The sequence below is a fragment of the Neoarius graeffei genome, chromosome 10 (genome assembly GCF_027579695.1).
Source record: "Neoarius graeffei isolate fNeoGra1 chromosome 10, fNeoGra1.pri, whole genome shotgun sequence".
Lineage (NCBI taxonomy): Eukaryota > Metazoa > Chordata > Actinopteri > Siluriformes > Ariidae > Neoarius > Neoarius graeffei.
Window position 1 is genome coordinate 57,309,755 of NC_083578.1, and position 21,648 is coordinate 57,331,402.

At 40.1% G+C, this 21,648-nt stretch overlaps 1 protein-coding gene across 6 annotated transcripts in view; it reads right to left on the reverse strand.

The window, feature by feature from the left end:
• The window catches only part of aopep (aminopeptidase O (putative)), a 126,419-nt gene that overhangs the window by 14,655 nt on the left and 90,116 nt on the right, over positions 1-21,648 (reverse strand). For all 6 annotated transcript variants that reach the window (XM_060931920.1, XM_060931919.1, XM_060931918.1 and 3 more), the window contains one exon: positions 699-815. In XM_060931920.1, the coding sequence (XP_060787903.1) occupies positions 699-815 (117 nt within the window). The remainder of the gene's footprint in view (positions 1-698; positions 816-21,648) is intronic.

The window sequence follows — 21,648 nt, forward strand, 5'->3', positions numbered from 1 at the left end:
AAAGACATGCAGGTTAGGTTAACTGGTGACTCTAAATTGACCGTAGGTGTGAGTGTGAATGGTTGTCTGTGTCTGTGTGTCAGCCCTGTGATGACCTGGCGACTTGTCCAGGGTGTACCCCGCCTTTCGCCCGTAGTCAGCTGGGATAGGCTCCAGCTTGCCTGCAACCCTGTAGAAGGATATATATATATATATATATATATATATATATATATATATATATATTATACACACACACATAACTGATAGTCGACTAGCTCACATGTCACAGTGTGATACAAATGAGATTTTAGTATGAGTGTCAGTTCATACTGTTATGTTCTCTGCTGTTTATTTCTCAGTCACCTAATCTGTCAAAATATACCACAGCAATCATAATGATCTTGAACATTAACATCGTACTCCAGCTAAAAGCTTCTGGGTGCCACTTCAGGCTTTGATATCAGACGTGATGGGTGCAAAGCCACAGAGCCTGATTCGTAATATCACTGGCTGAGCCTCCCACTGTACCGTATACAGCGAAACAACCAACAATTTATACAGAGTCAGTAATACAAGAGAGGTTCAGTCTGATTTTGTTATACTACTCTTTTTTTCATATCCCTTTGAACAACAGATATTGTCACAAAACAGCTTTACGGAATTTGGGATGCAGATCGTGCAAGCCAGAGAGGACTAATGTAAGCTGTGTGTGTTACCTCAGCATCCTGGTTCCGCAGTTTGTACGTCATTTGCAGCAGGCTGAGACAGGACGCACTCAGCTCTGTCTCTTCTAGCAGGAATTCCAACAGCAGGACCAGCTGCCATGGATTCAACTGAAACAGCAAAAAAAAAAAAAAAAAAAAGGGGGAAAAAAAAGATTATTTTGTTTCAAAGCAAAATTTACCAAAATTTCATTACCTGTTATTACCTTGCTACAATCTCTGCCTAAGTATTGCATTTTAATCAAACTGGTTTTACCATAAACTGTAATATAACTACAAAATAACTACTCAAATATACAAAAGATCTTTCACACAGCTCAAATTACTGCAACAATACAAAGATTTCACACAATTTCCTCCAGGTCTTATGAGCGCCACACTGCTATAATCATAGACTTTAATGAAAACAACACCAAAAAAATGACTCAGCCATCATAAGCCCTAAATGGCATTAAAACCTAATCCGACTGAGCCTCGTGGCATTAGCAAAAAGTTACCCAGGAGATGTTCCTTTTCACTTTGAAGAGAATTAGAAAGCAGTGTGTTTGAGAAAGAGACAGGAAGTTGGATGATTGTTCCGTAGCTGCAGTGAAATGAAAGCAAGTTTTGGGGGGACGGGAGAGAACAGGTTTATTAAAAAGAGCCAATCTTTGAAATCAGGAAAAATCTTATTTCTAGGCTCTTCTTGAAATGTAAAAACAGTATGACTTAGGAATTAGAAACAGGAGATGCGGAATTTAAACACAGCTATGAAATGCAAAAGTATTGAAAGCAAATCTTATTTTCATTGTCTTGCACAGATAGTAAAGAAAAAATTGGTTAAAAAAAGACAAGATATAGCATGCAACAGAAATCACAGGGTGTGTCAAAGATAAAGACACAAATACAAAAGTTCTGCTTATTAACCTGATAGCAGGCTTACGTATGAAGGAGTGTATGTTTTGTGTAAGGCTTAAGAGCAGAAGGGAGTCTGGTTGAACCTGCTGGGTAAAATCTACCAGCACGAGAGGCAGGATCACAAGAGGTGGGGGGCAACAGAGAGGGAAAGAGGAATGAAGCCAGCTGACTGATGTGGAAGGAGATGGAGGAAACAGAATGTACAGAGAACAAGGGAGGGATAAATAGGAACTGACTGAGAGAGACAGAGAGAGAGACTGATGTGGTGGGAGATGGGTAGTGGCAGGCCTGCTATTATTACCCCATTATCACATCAGGATCTGTACAGCAGTGATGCACAGCCTCCTCCCTCACCATGCCACTTCCCTTTCTTTCCATGGCCAAGCCCAGCTCTCTCTCTCTCTCACACACACACACACACACACACACACACACACACACTTTTTATATGTTTTCATCCAAAGCCACTTTGACTTGACATAATTCAAACATACAGCTGAACAATTCCAGTTTAAACTTACATTCTTCTGATTACTAGTTTTGAATCTTAACTACTTTAACCTAGGACCTTTCTGGGACCTTCTACTGACTTCATCCCAATTCTCTCTACACCCCAAACAAGAACAGACACATTCTCACGTCAGTAAAATGTATTATCCAAACAAAAGTTCTCGTCTCTACAATCAGAAACACACCTCATCCAGCTCATCCTCTCTTGAACACAATTTTGCAGAAAAGCCTTCCCTAAAATGGTTAGGAAATGTTGGGTTGCACCCCGCCTAAGTAAAAAATGTGCTATATTTGTCCACATTACTGAAAGAGGGAACTATTTTACTGTTACTAAGGCCATTTGAGGACTCAGAAAAGTGCCACATGGACAAAAGCCTCTCGATGTGTCAGTGAACGTCACATAAAACCAAAATTACAGTAACCTGACCACGAGAGACTTAATACTGTAGGGTTCTTTTAAGGAATAGAGTCACAGGGTCCTTTCATCCCTGTGAAGACTTAATTTGCTGCAGGAAAAAAAAAAGGCATCTAACTTTCGGGCTGATAGTTGAGTACGTCTTCTTAGTCTTTATGCCTTATTGCCAACATTAAGCAGCATTCCCAGGACCACCCATCCCCATCGGATCTGCTGCCTTTGAAAGATGAGAAGAATTTAAAGTCATAAAAGAAGTGAGTGTAGAAAGAGTGCCTCCTCCACACTCAATTGGCCTCAGGGAAAGGCAACTAAACCCTTCCCACCTTGAGGATCAAACAAGCCGGACTGCTGCCCAATTCTGATAAATCTCAATTTCAGTTCAGGGAGATGAGAAATGACAGCAGGGATTATTAGAGATCCTGGAGAAAATACACGAGTGTAATCTATCAGCGGGTATAAAAGTCACGGTTTTCCATCATCAGCCTGCAGCACTGAGATCCAGGGAGGAGCTTTTCTACTCTGTGGCAATCTTTCAAAGGTCTCTTGCAGTCTTGGGTTTAGTTTTAAGGAGAAAAGTCAGCTGTGGGTAAGGGCTGGGCGATAGAGCTGAAAAATTTATCACGATAAAATGTTTCAGTTGATATCGATAATTTTAAAGACATTTTAAATAGACTCATTATCAGGAGAAAAAAATGTTGATTATTTAACCACTTTATTTTGAGTTTAAACACCCTACTTTTATCAACAGTTCCCTTATCATCTGCACAGTGTTTCCCCACACAGACTTTACTTGAGCGAACCACCCAGGAATATTAACGGTCATCCAAACTATATTTGATGACCCATTTTAACAAATAGGTATGAAGAATGAGATTGTTCTGTGAGCAATAGATAAATAATAACAAACAATGTACTGTATCGTGAAAAGGAACAGCATTGTTCTGGAATGATTGGACACATGAACCGAGAGCTGTAGACAATATTAATCAGCATGCAAGTTACGTGTTATTGTCAACGTCACCATGGCAACATGGAGTGCCTGAGTAAAGTCAGTGCATTCAGCTTTTTAACAGCATCAAGTCAATTTATTTTTATTGCGCTTTTCACAATATACATTGTTGCAAAGCAGCTGTATGTAAAAATATAGATCTTAAACATATGCGTTAATAAATTTATCCCTAATGAGCAAGCCTGAGGCAACACTTTTTTCCTCATTATTAAAAGGACATTAATTGTCTGTATACATTTCATCATTATATTTTCATGTCAGTAACAAAAATCAATAGGTTTTTTTTTTTTTTTTAATCAGAAATCGCAGATACAAAATTTAAAAGCAACCCGTGCTTGTCACTGATAAATAATGCAGGATTTACTGAGCGGCGTGAATTCCAATGCGATCCGAAATCCATGGAGCCCTGCTCATGACACTAAAAAATATAATAATAATAATAATAATAATAATAATCATCATCATCATCATCATCACCACATTTTGCTGATTTGTTCCCTTGTTTTAGTTATATCATGGCCACGTTTTACTAATGCCTTCTGAATAGCACAGCCTGCTTTTTATTAATGCATCGCTCTCATTTAGGCCACTGAAAACAGCTGCATTGGATAATTTAAGTAAAATGAAGGAATGAGTAAAACGTGACCATGAATTATTAAAACCTGGCCACAATTTAACTAAAACGCCAGAATGAATTATTAAAACATTTCAGGGAACGTGGGCCCTTTTGGCCGGTTACCACCATGAGTATATTTAAAACCTAGGAGTTTTAAGTATAAAAGCTTGTTTTTTCACTCCACGCGGTTTCTGTTGTTGTCACATATAAGTGGTGCAACCGAACAACACAGCTGTTAAACGCGTGGCTGTTTGCGTGTCACTCGTAGCACGCTCCATTATCAAGGGATATGAATGAGCCAGGGAGGGAGCATGCATGGGGTTTGTTCATGCAACCGAACTTTGCGTATTCATTATGTGCTTTTTTGGTGGTTTGCATGAAACTATCAAACAGTCTATCAAACAATTTTCTTTTTGCTATCGATGAAGTGTCTCTCAACAATACGCATCACTATCGTTTTATCGCCCAGGCCTATGTGGGTATTAGCAGCATGTGGGATTTTAGTGCTTCAATGTGTGTAACATGAGGATGAGGAGGAGTATAACAAAAGGTCTGACAATGAAGTTACGGGACAAAAAGGAGTCCTAAGGGCAGGAACCAAGAATGTGCACTTCACAGGCCAGCACAAACTCCCATACACACACACACACACAGCAATGAACAAGGAAATAAGATTATACTGAGCAAGAACTTTGAGAAGATTAAGAATAAATACTCCTTAACTGTACACACCCAAACCATGTCCACATGCATACACTTGGTGCAAAAATGCATGACTTGATCACCAAAGCCACATAAAAACACACACCCATACCAAGCTACGTAGCATGGTCAAGATGTATAAGCACACTGCATGCGCTACTGAAACCAACCACTCCACACGTGTATATGCTCAAGACCAAGTCTTTGTTTGCTTTTCCGCTGACTTTTTCATTCCTCCCCACATGAAAGGCCTCACTCATTCCATGCTCATTAAAGCCACGGAAAAGTTAGCAGCATGCAAATAAACATGCAGCAAAGCTTAATGAAAAATGATGGACTTTTCAACTCGTTTATTCTGGCTGACTCCCCTTCAGACATACCACGTTCTTTGTTACAACACTTGTGATGATCAATCTAGGTGCTGATTAATTTCTCCAACCAACTTTGATGAGACCACTCGAGCCAAACAGGGATACAGAACAGAGCAAGAGAAGCTGTTGTCAATTCATCATGTGTCTGATTACGCCTCTCTGAAAGGTGGGGGCGGCCGATCCTCGCAGGCAATGTGGCAAGTAAAAAAGGAAGGGTGACTCACTGTGCTGAGCTTATGTTTCTGCTTGTGGAAAGTGAAAGAGAATGACACACACACTCAAACACACTGAGCCACACCCTGCAACTGCGACTTACCCACATGCCGCAGGCATATCATCACTGGCTTCAGTTAGAACATTACAACAATAAAGACGGCCTAGATGTTCTTCGCTAATGCCGTCAAAGATTCTGTTCTGTTTACGTTGTCTCTGTCAAAGTCTGGCGCGAAGAATAAAGACTACAAACTACAATTCATACATTTCCACTGCCTTTTCTGTTCAGTGAGAGCAGAAACCTTTTATCCAAAGAAAATACATCAGAGCCACATGGATGAGGAGAAGGTGAGGTTTGCATGGAGGAGTTTCTGTCATCCTTCATCAACTGAAGCGTGTTTGAGCGGCTGATTGAAAATGGCAAACTTGGGGAATTCTTCTCATGCAGTAGATATCTGGAACAATAGTTTTCTGACACACTGGCGTAGGTTTAGTCAAAATGAGTGACAGTTGTGAGCACAATAACTCAGGAAATCAGTGACATTCTTTGCAAAAACAGGAAAAATAACAAAGATGCCAACTCTCATATTTTTCCACCTTTTGTCTACTCACTCACTACAGTATAATGCACGTGTGTGTTTCTTTTACATGTCATCATGTCACTATATATTACCATTCAGGTCATAACTGACTAAACATCAGAGCTGAAAATGGCTGTTTGAAACCGACAGGATGTGACGATATTGGGATTGGACATATATTTGTGGGATTTGGAAAAATGTTCTCAGAGTCTAAGGCTCTAGTTTGTTTTTCAGCACACAGTAGCAAGAACACATCAGTTGTACAAATACTGTGTAAAGTTTAGGCAATAGAAACTAAAAAAAATTAAGAGCTTCAACATAATTTTTAATGGTAAATTTGGCATTGAGAAGTTTGGGATAGGCCACAGTGAGTCACTCGCGATCTCTGATGGGTGACGGACACACACATTGTAGCAGACCACCATTAAGACACCAGCACTCAGAGTTATCAAATGCTATGACAGTCCTTTGATGGAGTCTTTTGATTAGATTGTGTTCACCAATGATCTGCTGACGGCGGTCACTGTCCCCACAAGGTAACAGGTGCTATCATCAGGAATGACAAGTTATATTCAGTCTCCAGATTGAACAGTAGACAGTTAAGCTATAGTCAGGTTTGGATACAAAACTTGGTGCTGTCTGGATCAGGTCAGTCTGGACTTTGAATATTTCCTGGCAATTGTTGGGTAATGTTCAAAATTATAAAGCTGGTGAAAATTAACATTCGTAATAAAATATGATGTTTAACCTAATGACAACAGACATATTCAGTATGAACAAGCTGAAAAGCTGTAGCAGTATCTTGGTTTTACCAGTTTCCACTGTTTGAATGACGTCACATATAGACGACTCGCTGTGTGACTTTTGGCTCGGCTCGCATCCCCAACATGTGATTAGTGTACGAGTGTGAGTAAAGTCAGCTGTCCGATAGCAAGTTGACTCGGATTCTTTCCGGGACTCACACATCCTGTCTTTGTTCAGTTCTGTGGCAACCTAAGTGAACATCAAATCGGAAATTGTGTGCATTTGATGCACATGGAAAGTACATCTCATAATTTCTCATCTCACTGTATAAACTACAGCAGAGCCAAGAAGAACATTAGCAGTCACTTCAAAGAACTGAAATTTTTTATCATCGGTTGTCAAGATTTAGTGGAAAGTATCACATGAGATGACCATGATTCACATCCTAACACAGCGAGTAGTGTTAAGTAGTGCGAAGCTGTTCTGAGCTTGAAGAACACAAATGCATTGATGAAAATAGAAAATGGCGTCAAGCTCTGATCGTAAAACCACCAGTAAATGGCAGTGCAATGGTAGGAACTTGTCTGGCGCTCCAAAGTGAACAGCTCACAGATGGCTTTTGAAGGGTGGCCTTTTGTACGTGAACAGATTCTGTCCGCAGCCTTGGAAACGAAGCCCTTATCTTTTTAAAAGCTCATCCTTCGTTTCTTTTCAGCTATCTTTCTCTCTGCAGGGGTCGTATTTGTAGAATGCATGTCTCTTGTCTCCCATTTCCCCTTGCAAAAGAGACAAAGTCATAGTGACATTATTAAACAGGATAGTGTGATTTCTATGGCGATTCTCCCGCACCAGTGAGTTTTATTTTGGTCTGACCATAGTCTCGTAAAGCACGTGCAGCCCTACACATAAAGCCCTGGCTTGGGTTACACCAATTTCTCACTCTCCTCCTTTTTTTTTTTTTTTTGTCTTTGCTGGATTTTTCCCCCACTGATAAGTTGCCCTTGAGGCCAGACCTCTGAATGAGTCAATCTATCTCCTAAAGAAATCCTCTGGAGACTTATAAGGTAGCAACCCAATATGGCTACTGCATGACTTCAAACAGGAATGAATTCATCTGTGCAGGTGGAGCTTCCCTTTAGATTTCAGCCAAGTTTTACCAATACGCTAGCTTCCCTGTGTACCACATGGGCATGTGGGACATTACTGAATTATAGATCACATGTGGGTGGGATTGCCCTTTACAACAACATCACTTCATGCATGCTCTAAAGAGCCCTAACAGTTTTGATAAAAAGCCTTACTTGGGTTTTAGCCTATAAACAGATTTGATCTGTTCTTGCGGTTTTGTGTCCTCAAGGTAAAAACACCTCAGTACAATTCTGTGAAACTGATGGAAAAAGAGTCACAGGCTGCTCCTGTACAGTTAAGCTAAAACATGTTGATTCTTTCCCCCCTGACCCTGAATGCGCCCCATCTGCCTTGTTCGGCCACTGCCGTTTGTAGCCTGCAGGTTTCTTCTAAAGGCAAGAGGGAGGGCTGGATCCATACTGGTCCATAATCAGGTCGGCTGTACCGGACAGCACGTCGATGCAATGTCAGTTAGTGAAACAGCTTCGTCTGATTTAAAAACATTAGCCTCTGTGTGTGCAGAGAAGGAAAAAGACAACGTCCTCCAGTGTAGAGAAATAAAGGCTAATGGAAGTGGATCATTAGGGTTTTTTTTAAAATAAATAAATAAATAAATAAATAAATAAAACAAACACACACACAAGTAAAACAGCCGAATGCATTTTGATTCCATGAAAGAGCCAAAGGCTTCTACTGACATCTATACAACATGATATAGCATGAGCCAGCATTATGCGAGTATTCAGTCATGCTGACATGAAGATTTAGGCTTCATTAGAAGCGTTTCAAACAAAAGGCTGAAATGAACTTTGGAAAGTGTTCATGATATTTCCAAACAGTATTATGATCTTCACTGTCCAGTAAACAACAGTTGGTGGGGTAGAGAGTAAAAAGCAAGGATCAATAGGTTAAAGTAAACATTTTGTTGTCTTTTTAAATACAGTGGTGGCACACTGATAGAGATGAGGATGTTGCTGGGTTTTTTTTTTTTCTCCTGTTGCCTCATCTGAGAAAGATTATACAGAACTGGACCAACTAATGGGAAATTACTGACTATTATTATATGGCTTTTTTTTTTTTTAGGATTTTGAACTTTAATGAGTTCCTTTAAAACGGAATGCATCCAGTGGGCATCCAGTTTCATTTCAGAAAATAATTTTTCCAAACTACCTTGCTTTAACCTCTCCAAAGTCCTTTGTTCAGAATGAAGCATAGCTCAGGCTTCAGTCCAGACTGGGCATGCACGTTATTCAGAATATGCGTTGCTTTAAATTTCATATGCCGTTTTTACCACTTTAAGAGCACAATGAATGGAAAACCTAAAGAGTCATTCAAGCTATGTCTGATTAGTTTCCACTATTTCTGGCTGAATTTCCACAAGTTAACTGCATAGCCTTACTTCATAACCCCACAATCAAGCAGAAAGCCAGCCTACATCTAAACAAGCTACTCCCTCATAAACTCCCCATTATAGCCTCTTTGCAATATCAAACAATATATCTAATAAAAGACTAACGATTATTTGCATATACTCAAATGTGAGCATCTGAAATGTATGCCACAATGTACTTTTTCTGTCCTGATGCCAATTACCCTAACTACATTAACAGACATGGCTTCAAACTAGAAACAGACCTCCAATTTTCATAAATGGAATCTATGATTTTCCCCAACCACAGATTAAGCTTCCACAGCCTTCCAGATCCTGCATCCTGTCTAAAAGCCTCAGTCTGTAGAGCTAAAAGCAGAGCAATCAAGAGACCTGTCTGTGAAATGTCCTGCAGCTGAGACAACAAACAGCACAGATACATAAGCACCAGATAATACACACGACAGATCTGTTAAGTCTACCTCCAGCTGTTCTAACTAGTAACACTACAATGACCTTGAATCATGTGACACAGCTGATTTTAAGTTGTCTGTGATAACCGTCAATAGAAACAAGCTTCAAGATATCAATAATGTGATCCTAAAATTATTTGTAGTTCGAGTGTTTATTCTGAACCAGACTGGCAACATGCAGACAACAGAATGACGGTGTTTAACTGCATCACACCACACATCATGCTAAGGAAGTTTAATTTATTTCTGTCAATCAACACCTCACCATGGACCACAGCCTGGAAGTGTGGCTCTCAAAGACATCTTTTATCCTCTGGAGGACAGAAGCAAAGTAAGCGAGAGAGAGAGAGAGAGAGAGAGAGAGAGAGAAAGAAAAAGAGAGAAAGAAAGAGAGAGAAAGAAAGAGCGCGAGAGATCTTGCTCTTAATGCACAACGACCCCAATACATAAAGGCTGGTTTTTGTGGCACAAAAGTACCATTTGTGTCAAATATCACCAAAGTGGCTGAAAAAAAAAAAAAAAACACCACACACACACACACACACACACCAAGATGAGCTTTGAGAGAAGCATCTCTTCAGCAAGAGCAGCTTACATGAAGGACGTTCAAAGCAGGAAAGTTGGCTTGCAGGTGCTCAGAACAGATAAAAACAGCACAGTTGTGTGAGTATGTCTTTCAAATTATGATGGACTGGTGAACATGGAGAGGGAGCATACAGAGGACATCAAAGAAGCAGAGATACATCCTGCAAGGGACACCTGTTGAAAGTAGCTTTGATAATATCTGCTTAAAAGAGCATCAAAAAGGCTGTAACATGTGTACGCACTAAGAGACAACGCACAAGACAGGCGAATAATCTGAAAAATAGCAGAACCCAGTGGAACAGGCACACATATCAGGGTCTGCGGCAAAAGAATTTCAGATCCGCAGCTCTGGATGTCATCAACAGAGTTACTTACAGATTGTTTTTCAAGTTTTCAAGATGCTCGCCTGCTTTTATACACTAACACACTGGGCCACTCTCGCACATTTCAAGTTCAAGTCATCCGTCATATTAAACTGCATTTAATCAAGCCAATTAATCTCATCACAGACATCAACAATAATCTGAATAATATGAAGCATGATTTAAAGGCTCTCATTTAGAACCAAGTAGGAATAGTGTGGTGGTACAGTGGTGTAGTGGTTAGCACTGTTGCCTCATAGTAAGAAGTTTCTGGGTTCAAGCCCAGTGGCTGACGGGGGGCTTTCTGTGTGGGTTTCCTCCGGGTGTTCCGGTTTCCCCCACAGTCCAAAGACATGCAGTTAGGTTAACTGACTACTCTAAATTGCCTATAGGTATGAACATCTTAGCTGTGGTCAGATATGAGTAGTATAGCGGCTGTCAGCAGCGCCTTTGTATGCCTTTGACTCAGCCATGTTGAGCTGCATCCTTCGCAATCCAACATGAATTATTGACAATGATGTAAATCAATATTCCTTATTACGCCAGAGAGAAATGTGTGTCTAACACCATGTACCACAATGAGACTTCAATATTAACCCAGAAAATACCGACTGTCATTTGTACCTCACCCTCCCTATCTTAGACATGTTTTTCATAAACCAGCACATGAAAAAAAGTTGCTTGAATTTCCTCCACCTCAAGTCAGGGTACATTGGCAAGATAGGGGCACAGCATAAATAAACATGTCCAAATGCAGCCCCCCGAACAATCCTCAGAGATAGTATCAGTCTCCGCTAAAAGCCTGCTCCGGTCTGCCTGGCTGTCACCTCGCTACACCCTCGCATGACGTGTTATGAAAATGAGCTGCAGTGCTTTGAAGAAACATTGCAGATGGACTGCCGTTTCTTTAACCCTGCTCCTGAACCCGGGTTAGTCCCACATCTGACAGAGGTATGTGAGATAGACTCAGCCCAGATCTCTCTCTCTCTCTCTCTCTCTCTCGCTCCCCTGCCACAACACATGGCTGAACCTCCAGCCCAAAACAACACTAAGAACAAGGGGGAAAGTGTGATACCTAAACAAACACAGACACAGTGAAGCAAGACTTTCACTCACTCTGACACACACAATGTACACATGGAACAGAGCAACATCCAAGAAGACACAAGTTTATGAATTAATATGGAAAGTGTAACAGGCAGATGCTGAAGCGAGTTTCCGGTTTTGGCCAGGCTTTAACACTTGTAAATCTGTGTGACTCAGAGATTCTTCCAGTCTCAGAAGCTGAGAGGTACATTAAATCATACAATGTCAAATTGTTTTCTTATTATAGGAGAGAACAAGCAGTTACTCTCTAAGGAGATTAGAGAAGCCATACAGGCAGTGCACAAAGACTCACCCACACAGACTCACTGAGCTGCATGGCAGAACATCTCCCACTGAGAGCCCTCTAACAAACACAAACTGTAAATTGCGCTTCACTTTGACGGACTCTGTCTCAGAAGCCCAGCCTGGTAGCCGACAGCAGCGCTTCTTTAACCTTTTCTGCTGCAAGGTGACTCATGCACAAACGAGTCTTTAGATTACACTAAATGAACTGATTTTCTCCTAAGCGTGCTTCAATAAGTTCATACTAAATGAGCAGATGACGATGATAAAGGAATGAACTGTAGTTTAATCCAGAACCCTTATGAACAAGTTCAAGTCCTTTCTTTTTCATGTGCCTCTGCTAGAGCCAATGTAAGGTTACAGGAAGAAAGGACAAGTCGGAGGAAGGACAGAGATAAAGAGACAGAAAAACACACCTTGGGGCTGTCTATATCTGCTCTTTCATCTGCTTATTCTGATCTCATGGCCTGTGCTGTATCTACTTACTGACTCATCAAAGTTGCAGACAGTCAAATCTGAGTGTAAAGCAAGCGTATGCAAATTCCACTCTCGGTTTTCTTTTTCAATCATTTTTTTTCTTTGGTGTATCTGTATTACCAAATGTGTGGTCAGGGTGCATGTAAGTGCTGGTGTAACATTTTAACAACCTGAAAAAAAAATGCTTGGTTTACATTATGATTAATTAATATGTTTATCAAGTACAGTAAGTAGCATAAGAACAATAAAAAGCAAAATAATGATAAATCACAACTGCACACACAAGAACCTCAAATATATTCCACAACTGCCTTCATTTGCAGCAACCTCAGACAAAAGCACCTCTAAGCGAGCTTCAGTGTATTATATTTTTCCTTTCTTTTTCCTCAAAGCTTGATAGCTGGCTGAATGCTTTCTTTTTTGTTGCTCACTTTGGCAAGATCTGTATAAATTAGGCCGTGTTTCATGTAAATTAGATTGATTTGAGGGTGAACTAGGGTGTTACACTGGTATATGACATGTATATAAAAGACCAGTGGGTGGTAGCTTGTGTCCACACAGCTGAAGTTGATTCAATAACTGCGCTCAAATCACAGCTTGTTTTAATGATGCATGAATCAGACAGATTCGTTTGTGTGTCATTCTGTGGCTCAAATCTGCGCTCATTTCTACACAACATTGATGGTGCAGGGTTATGGGTGGTCAGAAGCTCCAATACACTCGAAAAAAATTAGCTGCTGCTGACCTCATGAACAATTTATTTAATATTCACATACACTCATTGTTCATTGTATATAAAATTACTTCATTTTGCTTTTACTCAAGTTATTGAACTTATTTAAATTTATTTTATTTATTCTTTTTTCAGACGATTTTATCTTCTAGATATGACATGTTTACTTCTTCTTTGATTCAGGAGCTTGGTAGCAAATTTGAATTTCCCTTCCGGGGATTAATAAAGTAATTAATTAATTTTCTGACTCTTAGAAAAAAGGGTTCTGAGCTGAGGTTGGAATAACCATCTTAATTTGTATACTTGTGCACACACACATATCTACTTGTATTTTCTCTATGCTCTTTTTGTGTGCAGACACTGCTGATTACAGTTCTCCACCTATCTCAGAATCCACTGATTGAGCGTTCTAGCTATTTCTGCCTGGACCAGTAATGCACTCTCTCTCCCGGACCCCTGTGCATTTTAGACCCAAATATAGTGCTGCCAAACCAATCTGATAAAGGCTGGTTTTTCCTGGTCCACTGCCAGAAGGCCTAAAATTCATAATGCCATTTTTATCCAGCACAATCTTTGTGCTGTGGATTTCTACCCTGCTATTTTAAACAGTTGAATCAATGTGTTGTTGTTGGAAGGCATGTTTTATAAGTTGATAAAGCCTGTGATGGGTATATTGAACATTTATTTCAATATGTAATTCCAAATTTAAACACCTCACAGTTTCCACCAGAATAAAAATATGACTTAGCAAGTGGAGTATAAAGGTTGGAGTGTAAAAGATGTGCCAGTGGCGCCTGGCACAGCCATGTCTTTATACGTATGCATGCATGCATGCATGCATACATGCATACAGACAGACAGATAGCAAATGAAAATATCTTGAAAATAGTTGAAATGATCTAGCATTTCCTTTTAGAAGAATACAAAACACCAATTCTGAGATTAAATCTAGTTCTAGATTGCAACCAACTTATTCTAAGATGTCTTATCAAGTAAAAATATCTGTCCATGCAGCAAGATAATTTCACTAGTATTAAGTAATTTTCTCCTCAAATTCAGTTTTCAATTTTTTGCAGTGTAGATAGATAGACACACACACACATACACACACAGGATATTACACAATTGCGTGAAGATATGAAGTTTATCTTCCAGTGGTGAACATATTCACGAGTGAACGAAGTGAACGAGTGAAAATATTTTCAACACGAGAAGATAAATTTCATATCTTCATGCAACTGTGTAATGTTCTTTATATTATATGGACACATCCACAAAAAACATGCAAGTTAATCAAAAAACTTTTAATTTTGAACCGGTTCATCATTTTGACAACGCGCGTCTAGTCAGTGGGAAAACACTGGGGGTGACGTCATCAGAATAAAATATCGGAAAATATGTCACTCAGATCAGCGATGTATTTCATATAAAAAATACAAGTTTTTCAACACAAGAAGATAAACTTCACATCTTCAAGCCAATGTGTGATTTTTCTTTTTATTATACAGACACATTCACAAACAAAAAGTACATTTTTAAAACAATTAATCGATTTCCTCACGAGTGACATATGAAGATTTGTGTCATGGTTTTGGTTCTCCATGTCCTGGATGTAGCTCATATGAAAAATGAGTGGCATATGTCCCAGGAAAACCCTTGTGTCAATATAATATAATATAATATAATATAATATAATATAATATAATATAATATAATATAATATAATATAATATAATATAATATAATATAATATCTCATCTCATCTCATTATCTCTAGCCGCGTTATCCTTCTACAGGGTCGCAGGCAAGCTGGAGCCTATCCTAGCTGACTACGGGCGAAAGGCGGGGTACACCCTGGACAAGTCGCCAGGTCATCACAGGGCTGACACATAGACACAGACAACCATTCACACTCACATTCACACCTACGGTCAATTTAGAGTCACCAGTTAACCTAACCTGCATGTCTTTGGACTGTGGGGGAAACCGGAGCACCCGGAGGAAACCCACGCGGACACGGGGAGAACATGCAAACTCCACACAGAAAGGCCCTCGCCGGCCCCGGGGCTCGAACCCAGGACCTTCTTGCTGTGAGGCGACAGCGCTAACCACTACACCACCGTGCCGCCCCCATATAATATAATATAATATAATATATAATATAATATAATATATGCATTGACAATTTTTATTCTCTACTCAAAGAGCATCAAAAATGTTTCTAAAATCAACATTAGCAGTTTCTTACATTGTACGCCAAAAAAGCAGCGAAGCTACAAGCTGAAGGTGGTGACAACTCGTTAGCTAAAGCTATAAACAAGAAATTTCAGATATGAATGCAAATAAACCAACAGAACTTTATAAATACAGTTTATTTACAATAATTACAAATTACACACAAGATATATTAGTATGTAAAACTGCTTTGAATGAGGCTACACAACTAACTGCTACTGCACCTCCAAGCGATTCTGACTGGTGCCGAGAAGTTTAAGTTTGAGATATCAGTGATTTGAGATGTTACTGATTCATGGTTCTGTCGCTTTGAGAGCTCTCCTAATCATAATATGGAAAAGCTGTGCATCAGTAAGTTTGATTTATTTGAGGTTAAACTGGAGTGTTATGTATGCGATATGTAAATAAGAGACCAGCAGACGGGAACTTGCGTCTAGAGCCCTGCACTCCCGCGGGAGTCCCGTGGGACCCGACACAAAGCAGTGCGGCGCGGGACAAATTTTGAAAGCTCATTGCAGGCGCGGGCAGGAGGGGGAGTGCACAATGCGGGAGCGGGCGGGAGAGGTGATAAGCTGCAGTCCCGCTAACTAAAAACGTGTTTAAAATAAAATTTATAAATTATTAATTTATGTCTATCATATATAATTTGTGCTGGATATTTTATTTGGCATTAATAAAAACATTTTAAGATGCCTAAATTTGCGGATGTGGTCTAATCTCGCGTACGTTTCCGATTCCTTTCCGCTCTCCTGTGTTTGAGATCTCCGATCATGGCAGAAGAGCAGAGCTCCTCTAGTGAAGCTCACAGTGCTTCAGAAGTAAGTGCTGCTTTAAAAAGAGGTACATTTACTGTTAAAAAGTCAAGAGTCCTGAAATCAGACATTTGGAAGTCGTTCTCACTCGTGTACGACGCAGAGGGAAATCAGCTGCCCTTTGCTTGTTGTGATAAGTGCCAAAAGGTTCTGACATACAACGGCCATAAATCAGGTACATCAGGCCTGAATCGCCATGTCTGTACTGTCTTAAAAGGACAACAATTGTTGGAGTTCAGAGGGAACAACGCAAAAGTGACAGATGCGTTGAGTATCTCTGTAAAGCCTCAGCTGCACATGCCGCCTGGCAATGTGCACCCTCGCTACATGCGCTAGGTGAAGGATCAGTCAGTGGAAAGCTCAGCTAAGCTCAGCATGTTTAATTCCCCAAGCCAATGACAAGAACTTTCATGAGAAATAACGCGAACGTCTGCATCATGCAGGATTTGCGGGCGGGAGCGGGACTGAAAATCATAATTCTTTGCAGGAGCGGGCGGGAGCGGGACTGAAAATTCTGTCCTGCGCAGACCTCTACTTGCGTCCACCCACCTGAATCCGATTCATTAACTTTGCTCATATCACAGTTTGTTTTAAATGTTGTGTACCAGTTTCAGGAATTGGATGCAGATTTGTTTGTGCATCATCCTGTGGCTCAAAGAAGCTGTAAATCTTGGCAGGACAAGCGAAAAACGCACTGTCCAATAAACAGCAAGATATTTTTTCAATGCAAAACCCACCTGTTCACACTCCCATTCACCCGCAGAGATGCACGGCTTCTGGGCAAGACTCAAAGTAACGTATTAAAAGCCTGTTGTTCAAGGAGTGTTAATCTTCCTTCCCTTGAAAACATGCTGACTTTGAATTTGCAGTAGGGTCCCAGAGAAGCATGGTGTCTCTGAGTTTCTATCAGCGCTATGTTGGGGGCTTTAAAGAACATTTTCATGTACGCTGCACTATTCACTGAAAACAGTTTGCATTAAATGAATGAACAGTGCAATATTACACTGAGATATCCGAATCTGTTTCACAAAAATATTGAATTTCACCAAGAGAATGTAGACATACTGGTAAACATTTCATTGCTGTGTTTGGATGAAATTTTAGGGGAAGCCGGGTTTCCAATGTAGTCTTATAGCAACCAACTGTGCAGAGTTCCTTACATTGTGTGGTGTGATGACACCACAGCTTTCCTTCTGTAGGGGTGTCTCCCATAACCCGGTATGAAAAGTATGAACCAGAATGGGATGGTACATTACAATAACGTTATATTTTCTAAATATTCAGGGGTTTCATACTGAACATCATACTCACATGTACAAATTGTAAATAAAAATGGAATGCAATGATGTGGAAGTTTCAAGATTCCATATTTTATTCAGAATAGAACATAGATGACATATCAAATGTTTAAAATGAGAAAATGTATCATTTAAAGAGAAAAATTAGGTGATTTTAAATTTCATGACAACAACACATCTCAAAAAAGTTGGGACAAGGCCGTGTTTACCACTGTGAGACATCCCCTTTTCTCTTTACAACAGTCTGTAAACGTCTGGGGACTGAGGAGACAAGTTGCTCAAGTTTAGGGATAGGAATGTTAACCTATTCTTGTCTAATGTAGGATTCTAGTTGCTCAACTGTCTTAGGCCTTTTTTGTCGTATCTTCCGTTTTATGATGCGCCAAATGTTTTCGATGGGTGAAAGATCTGGACTGCAGGCTGGCCAGTTCAGTACCCGGACCCTTCTTCTACGCAGCCATGATGCTGTAATTGATGCAGTATGTGGTTTGGCATTGTCATGTTGGAAAATGCAAGGTCTTCCCTGAAAGAGACGTCATCTGGATGGGAGCATATGTTGCTCTAGAACCTGGATATACCTTTCAGCATTGATGGTGTCTTTCCAGATGTGTAAGCTGCCCATGCCACACGCACTAATGCAACCCCATACCATCAGAGATGCAGGCTTCTGAACTGAGCGCTGATAACAACTTGGGTCGTCCTCCTCTTTAGTCCGAATGACACAGCGTCCCTGAGTTCCATAAAGAACTTCAAATTTTGATTTGTCTGACCACAGAACAGTTTTCCACTTTGCCACTGTCCATTTTAAATGAGCCTTGGCCCAGAGAAGACGTCTGCGCTTCTGGATCATGTTTAGATACGGCTTCTTCTTTGAACTATAGAGTTTTAGCTGGCAACGGCGGATGGCACGGTGAATTGTGTTCACAGATAATGGTCTCTGGAAATATTCCTGAGCCCATTTTGTGATTTCCAATACAGAAGCATGCCTGTATGTGATGCAGTGCCGTCTAAGGGCCTGAAGATCATGGGCACCCAGTATGGTTTTCCGGCCTTGACCCTTACGCACAGAGATTCTTCCAGATTCTCTGAATCTTTTGATAATATTATGCACTGTAGATGATGATATGTTCAAACTCTTTGCAATTTTACACTGCCAAACTCCTTTCTGATATTGCTCCACTATTTGTTGGCGCAGGGGGATTGGTGATCCTCTTCCCATCTTTACTTCTGAGAGCCGCTGCCACTCCAAGATGCTCTTTTTATACCCAGTCATGTTAATGACCTATTGCCAATTGACCTAATGAATTGCAATTTGGTCCTCCAGCTGTTCCTTTTTTGTACCTTTAACTTTTCCAGCCTCTTATTGCCCCTGTCCCAACTTTTTTGAGATGTGTTGCTGTCATGAAATTTCAAATGAGCCAATATTTGGCATGAAATTTCAAAATATCTCACTTTCAACATTTGATATGTTGTCTATGTTCTATTGTGAATACAAGATCAGTTTTTGAGATTTGTAAATTATTGCATTCCGTTTTTATTTACAATTTGTACTTTGTCCCAACTTTTTTTGGAATCGGGGTTGTATCACTGTCATTTATTCTTTGATTATCCAGTATTATGATATCCCGTCACATTGTATTAACGTTACATTCACAATATTTTCAATCGAAATTGATCTAAAAGCCCGGAAATCCAATTACGGAATATACCTCGGCATGACATCACAAAGAAATCCCGTGTGGTGGAACAAGCGCCATCCTGCTGGGATGGGTTCTCACTGGATAGTTGTCTCCACTTTTAACTGTCATGATGGAGATGTTGATATGTTAGACAGTGGAGGAGGCAACTATCTCAGGTTAACATGTTTAAGAAGTGTGGCTCGGTTTGCAAGACCAGTGTCAATGTCACTAGTTTTGAAATTTGTAGATGTTCAATCCCAACCTGATACTAAATTCCTGTGGGTCATAAAACAGAAGCACAGATCAAAAAAGATAAGAAATTGAAATGTATACAATGTCAGCTGAAGAAACGAAAAGGTAGAGGTAGGGGAAGAGGCAAGAAATTGTAAAATAAATGAATAAATAGTAGTTAAGTTATATGTTTTGACAGTAAAACAACTAAACAATATATTTTGTTTTTCTTCTAACTTTATTTATCATATGTGACGGGTTCATCTATAAAGGCGGGATGACTAATGTAAGTACCGATTAATAAAATGGTAGACGTGATGGATGTCTCTGTGAAACTGGAACAAAAAAGGTAAGATTATACATTATTTAAATAAATGTCACAAAAATGGCATTGCGGGATGGAACACTTGTTATACATGGGACGGAACAGCATATAAAAACCCGGAAGGCAAATATAAGAAAATACGTGACACCACATTAAAATACGTGACGGTACTGTTCCATCCCATTCTGTTCCGTCCCATTCTGTTCCATACCGGGTTATGGGAGATGCATCTGTGGGACTTCATGAACTCCATGTCAGCTGCTACAGACATCCGTATATTATTCCCTGAACATATTCATCTTTTTTTTCTGTCTTATCTTCTACCAGGACTACAAAAAATATACAGTACCAGTCAAAGTTTAGACACCCCTACTCATTCATAGGTTTTTCTGTATTTTGACTATTTTCTACATTGTAGAACAATACTGAAGACATCAAAACTATGAAATAATGCATGGAACATATATGGAATTATGTGGGGGAAAAAACTCATCTCATCTCATTATCTCTAGCCGCTTTATCCTGTTCTACAGGGTCGCAGGCAAGCTGGAGCCTATCCCAGCTGACTACGGGCGAAAGGCGGGGTACACCCTGGACAAGTCGCCAGGTCATCACAGGGCTGACACACAGACAACCATTCACACTCACATTCACACCTACGGTCAATTTAGAGTCACCAGTTAACCTAACCTGCATGTCTTTGGACTGTGGGGGAAACCGGAGCACCCGGAGGAAACCCACGCGGACACAGGGAGAACATGCAAGCTCCACACAGAAAGGTCCTCGCCGGCCACGGGGCTCGAACCCGGACCTTCTTGCTGTGAGGCGACAGCGCTAACCACTACACCACCGTGCCGCCCGGGGAAAAAACTGTTAAACAAAACAAAATATGCTTCATATTTTAGATTCTTCAAAGTAGCCACTATTTACCTTGATGACGCTTTGCACGCTATCGGCATTATCTTAACCAGCCTCATGAGGTCGTCACCCGGAATGGTGTTTTAATTAACAAGTGTGCCTATTCCACAACTGTAGTAATCCATATTATGTCAAGAACCACTCAACTAAGTAAAGAGAAACGACATCCATCATTACTTTAAGACATGAAGTGTCTTTTAATTAATAAAATAAAGCAAAAACATTAAATTAGAAGGTGTGTGTGTGAATTTGATTGGTACTGTATATACGTTTTTTATTCATACAGACTCCCTCTGGAACAAACTGAGGGTTCATTAACAAGGGTGCACATGCTGCAATCATCAGGAGTAGCTGTTAAACTTTTGGCTTTATGGTATTAGCCAAGTTGTCAGGCTTCTGAGATACCACCACCACCCTCTTTTGCACTCCATGTGGTGCTATCCACACTCTGATCATATGTTTATATTCCAACTGTGAAAATAAGCTCCAAAAGTAGTGTGTTTAGCTGTAATATGGGCCTTGATTCGAAAGTCCAACCATACGACTAATAAACATAATTATCAAAGCGTGAACTCCACATTCACATTCTGTGGTTTGGCACTGTATGCAAGTCCCTGAGTCCTTAATTAAAAAGAGTTATCATAGCAATTTAAAATGGAGGCCTGTGCTGCGTCTCTGAACAAACAGTCACATTTAGGACGCTCTCGCAAGCTTTTTTTTTAAACTGAGAAAGAGCTATAGATGCTCCTACTTAAATCACACCCAGAGTGGAACAGCATTTCTACAGCAATAACAATTTTACCCCTTGACACACTGCAAAAAATTGAAAACTGAATTTGAGGAGAAAATTACTTAATACTAGTGAAATTATC